Genomic DNA, 12,723 nt, shown 5'->3' on the forward strand with positions numbered 1-12,723 from the left:
TGATCTATTTCCAGAAGTAGCAAAAATTTTCTTCAGGATCAATAGAACAAATACTAACTTCTTTCCCTCCTTCCCTCAGGTTGCCCTTGCTCTCCTTTCCAAATCAAGTGTCACATTGACTCCAATCCTGTGTTGGAAGCATGTGGGGAACTGCAGCATATCAGCTCAGGGCAATGTCTCCATCAGGCTGGAAGGAAGCCCAAAACCAAAACTGCACTGGCCAAAATGCATCCTCTACAGAAACCCCAAGGTAAGTGGCTTTGTCCTTCTAGAAATTGTGCAAGTTTCTATTGCACAGGAAGTATAATATTTTAAAATTATTGTTTCAATTTGAGTCACAGCAAAATAGTTACTTTTACATTGTAATGTATAGCTGGTATGGTTTTATTATCTTCATTTTCCAATGTTAGATAACCACTTAGAGAAGCCTTCAAGAAGAAATTGATTCAGCAATAACCAATTACTTAACTTGTCACTTTATGTTTCTTGTCCTGTTGGTATACCTCGTGCAGCTGTGAAGTGTAAGTTGAATTTATCAACATTGTTTATATTTTGGATAATTTTTTTAGATGTATTTTAGGTAATAATATCTTATTGTTAAAACCTGGTCTGTTTTCCATTTATTGTAACTACATATGGCAACAGGAAATGCCTAAATGGACCAAATGTATTTTGAAAATATGAAGTAGAAGCTAAACCAATCACCTGTGGGTTTATGATACTTCCACAGAACTGCCAGCTAATAGTCCAATAGGTGGAAAACCAAAAGTATGATGGAAGATACTGAGCCAGGAAGTAGCGTGTTCCAGCTGGTCTCTAGATGTTCTTGTCTCCCCAGGCTTCTGAATTCTGCAAAAAAGATTGCAGGAAATTTCTTGAAAAAGTAGAAGTTGTTTTCATGTTTCTCCATCAGTGAAATGACATGTGGTCTGTCTTTTTAATGCCAGTTTGCCAAGAGTCCTACTCTCACCACCCCGTGCTTTGTAGAATTGATTACACTTATGTTTGTAATGGGTGCTTGCCTCAAGGGAATAGGGGATGCAAAAAGCATGGAGCTTGAGAGGTGTTTGGAACAAAGGAAGCTAAGCCTCAAGAAGATATTAAGTTCATAAACCAAAATGTTTAGACGATATGGGTCCATGTGATAGATAGTCATTGTCATCTGAAAAAGATTTTTTTGTGTTGTACCACTGAGCCATTACACTACCACCCCCTCCCAATTAAAATATCTATACAAAAGCAATTCAGCCTTAAACAACAACAAAGAAAGCATTGTATTTTCTGCTTCTGGAAGTAAACCTTAAACATTAAATTAATATACTACTTCATGCTTGACACATCTCACAAGGTCTGTGTCTTTATAGAGCTTTCACCTAGAGGTCTTAGTAGCCCAAGTTTAATTAGTAGTTGTTACATGACTGTTGTTATTTACTAGCAAGAAAAAGGAATAGTGAGTCTGTTCAGTAAGAACTGGAATTAATTAATCTGGTGCAAATACTTTGCTGTTGTGTTCATGGGCACTGATTTCCAATCACTGAGGATGTAAACTGTTTTTTCTGTGTGTGTATTTCAGAAAGTTGGAGGGGCCCTAGTTAGCATGATTTCAAGTCATGCGCTGCTGTGTAAAACCTTCAGAAGGAGGAATGAGGAGATAGCTTTCCAGCATGTGGCTTCAGCCTTCAGACAACAGCTGAAAGTGCTTTGTAATGTTGGTATCTTCCATGTAGCAAACTTCTACTTTAATTAGAGCCACAGAATCACAGTTTGGGTGGAAGGAAAACTTAGAGGTTATCTTGTTCCATCCCCTGCTATAGGCAGGGATGCATTCCACTAGACCAGGTTGTTCCAAGCCATGTCAAACTTGACTTGGACACTTCCAGGGACAGAGAAATCACAGCTTTTACAGGCAACCTGTGCCAGGGCCTCACCACCTTCATGGGGAAGAATTAATTTCTAATATGCCATCTAACCCTGCTGTCAGCCAGGAAGTCATTCTGTCTAGTCCTGGTGCCCCAGGCTCTTGTCCAAAGTCCCTCTCCAGTTTTCTTGGAGCCCCTTTAGGCACTAGGAAGGGCTCTTAGCTTTTCCTGGAGCCTTCTCTTCTCCAGACTGAACACCCTGCCAGTTCTTTCAGCCCATCTCCAGATCAGAGAGGCTGCAGCCCTTGCAGCACCCCTGGACTGATTGCAACAGGTCAACGTCATTCTTGTTTTGGGGGACCCAGAGCTGCAGGTTGGGTGTTGTAGATGATAGATAAATATAATTGTTCCTAAATAATACATCGGGATGAGAAGAGTTCTCCCAGCTAGCCGGACAATGCCCCTGCCTTTGGATGGGTCCTGGGGTGAAATGGACTGTTCCATGTATGGTTCACCCCACACCACTATCCCTCCCCTAAAACATCAGTGCATGCAACCCCATTGGATATGCCTTATTCCAACCCACCTCGAAGCCCCCTGATAAGAAGGCTTCGAGGGGCCACACGGTCTCTTGGAACTTCCCCTCCCTTGGAGCTTCCCCTCTCCTAAACCCTCCTTTTGTCTCTCCCCTCCCCCACGCTCTCAGGCCCGGCCACATGCTGCGTCTGGGAGCACGAGGCAGGACCTTCCTGCACCCCCAATAAACCTCTTTCCCCAAGAGCAAACTTCAGAGATCTCTGCCTCCATCCACCCACACCATGCCAGAGCGTGGTATTTTCCTCAGTCGGGGTCTCATCAGAATGGAGCAGAGGCAGAGAATCTGCTGCTCATGCTGCAGGCGGGGATGCAGTCCAGGACACGGCGAGGTTCTGGGCGGTCAGTGCACGTGCTCAGGTCATGTCAAACATCTTGACAACCACACCCCAAAGTGCTTCTCCGTGGGGCTAATCTTGATCCATTCTCCATCCAGTCTGCATCTGGCATTGTCCTGACCCAGGTGCACTTGGCCTTGAACAAAGGTGGCCTTGAACATCTGGTGTGGCTGAAATTTTGCTTGCCAAGTAGTCCTCAGTAGTGGCTTTGCCTCCATGCTGAAGTCTCTATTTCTCAACATTACTTCAGTAGGTAAAAATTCAGAATTAACAAAAATGCTTTCCTTCTTCCTTTTGGTCCAGTGCAGAGTGTGTTGTCTGAGGTGATTCAGATGAATCCACTAACAGGAAAGACATCAAATGTTTACATGGACAGCAGTGAGACCTAGGGTAAATGCTTTGACATTATTGTAAAACCTTTGGATGTATGGATCAGGGCCAGTTTTGAAGGCCTGATGGGGTATGTGGGGTAGATTCTGACATGTCTGCCTGCTGCACCCTCTGTGGGGATTGCAGAGCTTGTCTTTGGTAGATGGGCCAGAAGGCTGTATGGATACTTGTTTTTTGGTTGTTTTTTATTTTTACATGGAGAAACATGGCTAGATGCTCACTGGTCACATGGTGTGCACTTGAAAACCTGTTGAACAAAACACATCTTCACCATCCCATTTATATGCAAGAAGATTTTCTTTTCCTGTTTCCCTGTTATTCCTGTGTAAGATAGGGCTTGTAGAGGTCTTTTCAGAATTGGACTTTAGCACCCTTATTTTACGATAGGTATTTCAGATGGTTTTGGAGACTGGGCAAATCAGTCCTCTGATAGGAAGTGTCCTCTTAAAGCTCAAATCCTTAGAAAATTTGATTTTATTCTTTCATGCTGAAATAAACTCAGTAATATAGGAAGTTTAAAGTCTGACCTATACTCAGAGCTCCAAAATGCTTTAACATTTCTTCATCACTGACCTCACACACTGTCTGGCTATGGACTACTATGGCAGCTGCCCATCCACTGGAGCAAGGCAGACATCTGAGCTGATATGGATCTCAGAACAGATGCAGAGCCTTCTGCAAGGAAGAGACAATTGAAATTGACTTCTTGGGTGCACATGCCTCTGTTTATCCTCCTAAAAGAAGTAACCCTGGAATTACATTCAGAACAATTGTTAACTCAAGCCCCATTACAATGCTGGTCACATGTCCCAGCTGAATGATCAGAGTCAGAAATGGTTGAAAGAAACTGTTTTCAAAAATGTTTTTTAATACAACATGAAGTTAGAATTTCCTCATTTAATATGTCAACTCATTGGATAGTCTAGATTGGAGGGCACACTTGGCAGTCCTACTCCATGCAGTGTGTGCTTTGGGAACAATCCCACAGCCAGTTTTCCTGTCTTCCAGTGTCAGTTCTTCCTATGGGAGTTGTTTTCCCTATATGAAACCATGACAACATGGGAGCCTGTTGCCATGAGTTACTGCCTGTGTATGCTAAATCATTTACTCTGCAACCAGTGGAAGAGCTGAATAATTTTTTTAGAATGACATTACATTTTAATGCCATTTTTAAAAAACACTGTATTAAATTTTGTACCTTGGCCTCCTTGTGAGTCCTGAAGTGGAATTTGAGTGTTCTTACAATACTTGTTTTATTTATACCATATGCAACTCAACACAGAACCAAAAGAGGAAGGAAATTTGTGAGGACTACTACACCACAGAAGAGAGGGGGGAGGGAGAATGACAGGAAGAAAAGCCATTATGTTCAACCTGTGGCATTTTGGACCAAGCAAACACAAGGCACTGAAATCCATGCTGGGGTTGGGTTTCTAGAGTTTATTTTGGGATGTGGTTCATCCTTCTACCTTTTTTTCCCCATTATAAGACATTCAATGGGGTGCCAGAGAAGTCATGGAAGGGGAAGCTCGTTAGTGTGATTGAGATGGCAAGCAAACTTGCAAACTGAAGCGTAAGCTGTGCATCCTGTTTGGTAATGAGGAAGCAGTGCAGTGCTGCAAGCCACTCGATTTGTTAGCACAGCAAAGCCAGCTGTAGAAACACAAAATAGAAGCCTGTCATTTTTCTTTAGCTGCTATTGCTTTGTAAGCAATACTTCACGACTGCACTTGTGCCACTCATAAAAAATGAGGAAAGAATACATACCTCTTGGTCTGGATTTTGTTCCCAGTTTAGGATAAAGAAGATGGAGATTTATCCTCCTGTTTTTTCCCTTCTCTTTCATTAGTACCTCCTAAACCTGTCCATCTCAAACCTGGGCAGGAAAGAATTCCTCCTGCACCATCTCGGCCTTTGCCAGCTGATCCCAAGTCATCAAGGAACTTAGCACCTGGAGAGGAAGAAATACCAATATCAGCAGGAGTCAACACGCTCATTGAGAAATTTGAAAGTATTAGGTAAATATGGCTTTGCCAGATCCACTCTCCTCTCTCTTTTCTGCATTTTATACTTAGAATATAATAGTAGAAAACATTAACTGTAATGATCCCATGGAAAGTCCTCTTGGGATGTTTTCTACTGGAAAAGTTTCACTGAGGACAAAGTATATTTTTAATAAAAGCAGAAAATTTTAGTTTGTAACATACAGTCATGCTTAAGGAGCATAAGACCTGCTGAATTTGGTCTAACACAGGCCAGTAGCCCACAGTCTGCTTTCGATAAGTTAGCTCAATGTGGGAATTATGTTATAGGAACTTAATTGTTTTGATATTAAATAATCGAGTTTTCTGTCCAAGATACAATAAACATCAGATCTTGCTTCTTGGAGGCAGGGAAGGGTATAGGGTACTGTGAAACAATGTCATGCAGAACAGCAGCTGTTCTAAACCTTTGTAATGAAAGACACTAAATTGGATTAAATATATGTATTTTGCTGTAAAACCAGCTCATTTTACAAACACATGAGTACTTTTCCTGAAGAACAAATCTGCCTAATGGAGCTAAGTGATGGGGTTTTTTCCACAAAGAGGGAGATGGAGGCAGGCATCGTACTGTGCCTTGGAGTGTTATCACCTGGGTGAACCTGGTGTCTTTCAAAAAGGAAAAGTAGTGCCTTCTCATGCTTCAATACAATCTCTCTGGTAGAAAATACCTTGCCAAAAGGGCTTGGTTCTGTTGAAGAATGAGAGTTTCGATTTAAATAAGCCCAGACCAAATTGCTTCTTTTTAAAGGCAATTTCTTCTCCAAAGCCTCAAACCAGACTGTTCTTCAAGGTGACATGAAAAGCACTAAAGGCCTAGGATTCTGGTGGTGCCATTTCAGTAGAATGTAGGGGTGAATTTTTTCGTTGGGTGTTGTTGGGTGATCATTATTATTGCAATGTGCACTCTCTTGCCTTCTGGGATTGTCAGTGGGGTGCAAGAAATACAACCTGAATAAAATGGCAATCAGACCCTCTCTTTCAGGCTACTTGTGAAACCTGAGTGTTTATATGACTGCGGTGCTTTCTCTTCACCCACAGGCAACCTGTACATATTCTTCAAAGAAACCAGCTAAATTTAGCTCTTAAGATGGAACCTGGCCTGGACTCATCCAAGCAGATGAGCTTGTGTGACTGTGACACAGTGGCTTCCAGTGACTCTTCCACAAATGACAAAACTGAATTGGATGAAGCTGAGCCCAGCATACTGTGCAGCACAGATCTAACTAACACAGACATAATGAAAATTAAAGAGCTGAGCATAGGTGATAACAAAAGCCATGAAGATTGTACTGTTGTGACTGTGAGCAAAGAGTCCCAAGAAGAGCTTGGCACTAAGGACTCAACTGCAGAACTGAATGGGAATGGTAAAATTCCCAACAGAGACAGTGGCATTGACAGTCCTTCCTGTAGTGTAGCTGGGGAAACATTCCCTAGTGAAGAAGGGGCAGAGCAGAAGAAGCCCAGCATGGCTGGGAATCCAGGAGAGATGGAACCTGACAGAAAGGGCACCAAACCTTCCTCTGTGGAGCAGAAGAGAGATTCCATGCAGGATGACGACAGTGATATTGATGAAGGAAGCAGTGAGGAGCAAGAGATAGCAGAAGTGCCAAAGTTAGAGTATTTGGATGTAAACAAGGTAAGGGAATTTGTTTGTTGCTATTGAGTGCTCAGAAACCAGTTCCTGACACTTGCATCGCTTTCATACATTGTTTGGATAATTTGTTTGGTTGGTTTTTCATCAAAGGATGATGATAAGTCAGTATTGTTTCCTGCTTTATGCAGGTCCTAACTTGTTCCTGACCTAGATAGTTTTTTAGAAAGGTTCCCAGCTTGCTTCAAAAGGTTTTATCTAAGAGAATCCATCACAGCCAGGGGTTAGCTGTTAAATTTCAAATACTTTTGTAGGTGAAACCTCCTACCTTGTGTTTGTTGCTTGGGTTTGTCTAGGTTCATCTTGTTAGAGCATGTTGTTTTCCATGGAACTTTGTGTTATTCAGAGAGTTAATTGGGTAGTGCATCTTGCAGTGTCAGGACCTTGCATCCAAGTAGAATGAGCAGTATCAGAATTTTGTCTCACCCAAAATTTAGAGTGTTTTTTTTTACAGGAGTTGTGTGACCACTCCTTGAGTGCAGAGAAGTTGTTTTAATGGTAGTTACGTCAAATTACTCTTCAGGAAACTGTAGCTGGAAAAGACATTTTTCCTTGATTCCAGATTAATGTAGTGCAGGCTGTTGTGTGTTTGCAGCATCTATGTATGATTAAAGACAGATTCCTTTGATTATCTGTGTATCAAGACAATTATTTTTAGAAATAGTGCTGTTAAAAGGGATTAGATTTTTCCAGAAAAACAGAACAGAATATTGCAAATTATCTGCAAAATATTCCACTTTTTGCACTTTTTTTTTGGTGGCTCTTTTTGTTTGTATTTGTGGGTGTTTGAGTTTGTTAGGGATTCCCCCCCCCCCCCTCGACGCCATGATGACAGTAAAGTTAATATGTGGGATTTTTGTGTTTTAAAGAATATAATGAGCAGCTGCAGCTAATGATCTGTAGGTGCAGTGAAGTGCACTGCCCACACCTCAGTTTTTACAAATTGGGTGGTTGTGTTGAAATCACCAAGTATATAATGATTTGTGTCTGTCAAGGGCTTGTCCCTTGGGAAATATGGACATTAGAATGCATTTCTTAGTTTCTAGGTCAAGCATCTGGTAACTATAAAAGAATGATGAAAATGGCATTCAAGTTCTGTACCTCAGAGCTTGACAAGTGTGTTTATGTCTACATACAGACACTGTGACATACTTTAATTATTTTATATTCATAATGTGCATGTATGTGCATGTGTGCCACTGAAATATTATTTAAAAGATATGTTATTAGTTGCAACAGGCTAGCAAGAAAGCCTAGAATTGTAGAATTTCCTGAGTTGGTACTAACCAGTAACAATCATCACAGTCCAACTCCTGTAAAATAATATGTTACATTAAAAAATCTTTAATCTGGTAATTAAATTTACATTTTGGACTAGGAATGCTATTAAACCAATTGTGACAACCCCAAGCTGACACTTACCATATGATTAAGAAGTGCTTTGTTGACAAATACCACTGGTATCAATGGTTTGATGGCTATTTTTGAGTCTTGTTCCTTAGATTATGTGTCCATATAGTAGGAAATAAGGACAACAAAACCCAAAGTTACGAGGCTGTAATTCTCTGGAGCTCACCTGATGAATTTATGAGATGTATCTCCAGAAGAAAACTCTTTTTTGGGGGTTTTTTTTGTATTACCCTTCCTCCTGTGGTGCATTTATGTGATGTACTGCAAGTTTTCCCATGCAGTTTGAGTTGATTTCCCCTTCCAAAAGGCAGTTTTGAGGCTCACCAAGCTACACTAAGTCACCTTGTTTTTGCAGTCACATAGAGGAGGAAGGCTGAGAGAGCAGCTGCCTCTTCTTCAGTGTAAAGATTATGCCCTCTTCTGGGAACACATTGGGTGAAGCCAATTTCTGTGTCAAGTGTCCACATAAAATCACAGAATCATTACTGCTGGAAAAGACTTCCAAGATCATTGAGTCCAGCCACTACTCTAACACTGACAGGTCCACCACTACACTGTGTCTCTAAGAACCACATTTACCTGTTTTTTGAACACTTACATGGGTGGTGACTCTGCCACTTCCCTGGGCAGCCTCTTCCAATGCCTGACCCCTCAGTGAAGAAACTTTTTCCTAATATCCAGTCTAAACATCCCCTGTCATAACTTGAGGTCATTTCCTGCTCCCTGCTTGGATTCTGTTGCAGAATTGGGGCACTATGGACTCAGGGTTAGAGTGAAGGGCCATAGCTTCCAGCAAGGAGAGCTAATGTGATTCAAAGTTGAATTGTTCCATGGTTATTCTTAGGCTGGAATTTCACATCACCCTTGACAAAACTGATAATTTTCCTGCTAGAAAGAAGAGAGAATGCTGGCTTGAGATCTGGGGAGACCTCATCTCCTTCAAAAAGCCTTAAGTTGGGAAAGTCTTTTTCCTGCATTCTGCCTCCTACCCCTAGTACCAGTCTTTGCAGCTGCACCATGAAGTGGTCTCATTAAATATGAAAGCTGTTATAGTTGGAGGAGGAGCATAAGTACAGCTGCGGAGTAATTTAATGATGGCTCAGTAACTCCTAGGATATCAGTGTAAGTGAAGTTCATGAATAACTATTCTTGTCTACTTGAGTTATCTCTCTGTCTTCCACCCAAGCTTGCACACAGCTCATGGCTGGGGAAGGCAACCTTGCCTGATATGTGAGTGGTATTGTTTTATGTAGTCTAGGCCAAGTTATGCAGTGATCTGCAGCAGTCTAATAGGGCTCACTGTTAGTACAAATATGTTTTAAAATCTCAGGAGTGAGTTACTGGGATTTCCAGTTATCTTTTATCAAAATAAAAATCAAAGAAATTACATGAACGTGAGACTGAGGGACTGTCTTCCAAAGTCCCAAGACTTGTGCTGACTGCCTGAGAGCCTGAGTAATGCTTCTGGGAGGGGTATCAGTGCTTCATAGGTTTTTGTTTAGGCATTTTTTCACTAAGAGTAATATATGCTCATTTGTAATCACCAAAGAGTGCTTTTCTCCCTCTGTACTGCTTCCTGCTGTGTTAATAATAACAGTGGACATGCTGCTTTGAGCATTGGAGGGAACTTTCTGTGTTGTGAAGTCAACACCTCCCTCTTCAGTTTTCTCATCTTTCTTGTCACACCACCAGCCACACTGTTCCATCCAGCTTTTGCAGCAGATGTAAGGTTCTAGTGAATGACTGCACAGGAGATGCTGTGGCTGTGGTGAGCAGTCACCCAGCAAGATCACTGCACAAAGCAGAGTATAATCTCAGTTTGCAGATTTTTTTTTACTTTTCCTTTAGAAACACATACCATGAATTATCATGTTCCTAGTGAACTGAATGATGGCTCAGGCTTTGTTAAAGCTATCCCACCATGGCACAAAATGAAGTTAGAAGAATGGAACTGCCTCACATTTAATTAATCTACAATTTCTTTCAAAATGTTATGCCCATAGGCAAATATGTTGTAAATTTGTCTGAAAAATGTGCCTGTCTCTGCCTAGCAGAGAGCGCAACTGAAGATAGAGTCACTCTGCAAAACTGAGCTCAAGCTGAGCCTATTCAGCCCTTGTTTGGTATTTAAGCAGATGTCAGCAAGTTTTCTTGAAATATAAACTGAACCGTAGATGGTGAATGTCAAGAGGTTAAAAAGTGCCTGTGCTATGTAAAGATTTACTTCCGAGTACAAATGTATTTGGTTGGAAATAAGTATTTTTCCAATTCTGAATTCAAACAATTCAAAGGATGCTCTTGGTGGCTGGCATGTCAGCTGGTTACATCAGTGCCTTTCATTTGAGCGCTTCTTTGTGCCCAGCAATACCAATAGATAAATTCTTTCTCAGTGAGAGATCCTTGTAGTTACTTGGTTTGACTGGGCAGCAGTGCACTTCAGTGTAAACTGTAATAAGATGTATTTGCTTGGAACAATTTCAAAACTTATTGTGTTGCGAGTTTGTTGTTTTGGGGTTTTTTTTTTTTTTTTTTTTTGCTTCCCTAAATATTAATACATAGTGAACAGAGCAGGATGTTGTGTAACATGTTGAAAGAGCTTAAAATAATATTTGAATTGACTTGGAATAATTTGAGAGGCAGGACAGAGAGAGTCAATGTCAAAACTTCACTCATGGCATGTTTGCCTATCTTCAGATTTGTGCCTGGAAATAGAGGGAATGCTTCAAAGGAAGTCTGATGTTGCTTCAAATAAACACTTGCATCATGGAACTCTGGGTACTTCATGCCAAGTGGTATCTCATTTCACATATGATAATTGTGGGTCTGATTTGTTGGCGTTCATGTCTTTGTTTGAAAAGCCTTTGATGTTTTCAGTTGTATTGCACTTTGTCGGAATGTGTGTGGAAGGTAGGTCTTTAAATTTTTCTCATCAACTTTATTTGGAAACAAAATAAGGTAATGTTGAAGAAGCTTAAAGAGAGCCTTTATTTGATAATTCTCAACAATCTGATGATGGCTCGCAGGGTTATTATCTACAAGACCTTGTCCCAAATATGAACACCAGAGACAGGCATTTGGAATGGAGCACTGCTACTGGTGACAGACCCAGGTGCTTCCTGAACTGGAAATTGCCGCATGTGTTTAATAGACTTCAGCTGAATTTTTCCTCTATTGATATTTCTGGTTCTTTTGGGAACCTGTGTGAAGTTTACTGCCGGCAATGTCGTGTTTCTTGAGGAAGCAGCCCCTGAAGCAGACCCTTGGTGATTTTATTTGATGCCCTTCAGTTTTCCCATAGAAATAGTGATTAATTGTGTCCAGTCAATGTTCTCCATTCCAGGAATTGTTAGTGCACCTCTTACCTTCATTGCATTTGGCTTTTTTTCTGGATCCAGCCCAGTATAGTTTCCCTACATTTGATCATCCTTGCTGCCCATTTTCCATAGTTGTATTCCTGAACACAAGCCAGCCAATGCTCTGTTCTGGATTGGTTTAATTATATGTAGGCATGGTGTTTAAAGTCTAACACTTTAAAAGATTGTTGGAAAGCTCAAGCCTGTATTCTAGGAATTCAGATATTTTTAAGCACTTAGTGAGTGAAAGGTCTATGTAGCTTTTGGCTACATGAACAGTGCCTAAAGTCAGTGCTTTAAAACTGTATTTAGAGTTTTTAAGTAGTCCTTTCTCATTTTGTTTTTTTTTTTAATGATCTTAATGAAAGGCTTCAATGAGTAATTTGGGTTACCTTGCTGAAAATTTTTCCAGAGAACTGGCCTGTGTTTAAAGCTGCACAAAAATCTTAGAAATATGCCGTAGAGAGTAATGCTATGCTGGCAAAGGTAGAAACCTGGCCAAACAGCCTGGTTTCTAGTTTTCATTTTAGTTACAGGACCCGAGTCCAAAAAGGTGAACAGTTGTTTTACAGTCTATTGCCTTATTTTTCAAATTAACTAGACTTATTTCCAGGTTTAGAGGATGTTTCTGGTTCTTTTTATAAAGCCATAATGAACTCAAGTGATGTCCTGACCAGCCACTGATTGCATTACTAATTGCTCTTTCAAAAAGCCACATTAAAATGTCTCTGGAGCAAAGTGATCTTTAGATAGACATGGAGCAGATTCTGAAATGTGTTAATCTCATTCACTTCAGGCTGCTCTGCTGGTAGGATTTTGGCCACTGACAAAAATGAAAAACAGAACGGTTAGTGGAACTTAGGTGTTGAGATGCAGGTGGATTGTGTAATTTGTAACTTTTTTTTCAGTGTACAGAGCCCCAAAAGCTATTCAACATTGCCAATGAGCTGCTCCACACAGAAGAAGCATATGTTAAAAGACTCCATCTCTTGGACCAGGTAATTCCATTTTGAATTAACTCTCCTCTCTTTTCAGTGGGCAGCAAAGATATCTCCTGTCCATTGCCTAAGCTACAGCTCAATA

The 12,723-nt window shown here is 40.8% G+C and overlaps 1 protein-coding gene across 1 annotated transcript in view; it reads left to right on the forward strand.

The window, feature by feature from the left end:
- The window catches only part of FGD3 (FYVE, RhoGEF and PH domain containing 3), a 102,762-nt gene that overhangs the window by 56,905 nt on the left and 33,134 nt on the right, over positions 1-12,723 (forward strand). Inside the window, 4 exon segments of the mRNA XM_021539532.3 lie at positions 80-250; positions 5,031-5,199; positions 6,265-6,862; positions 12,549-12,638. Coding sequence (XP_021395207.2) covers positions 80-250; positions 5,031-5,199; positions 6,265-6,862; positions 12,549-12,638 — 1,028 coding nt within the window.

The sequence above is a fragment of the Lonchura striata genome, chromosome 12 (genome assembly GCF_046129695.1).
Source record: "Lonchura striata isolate bLonStr1 chromosome 12, bLonStr1.mat, whole genome shotgun sequence".
NCBI classification, from domain to species: Eukaryota; Metazoa; Chordata; class Aves; order Passeriformes; family Estrildidae; genus Lonchura; species Lonchura striata.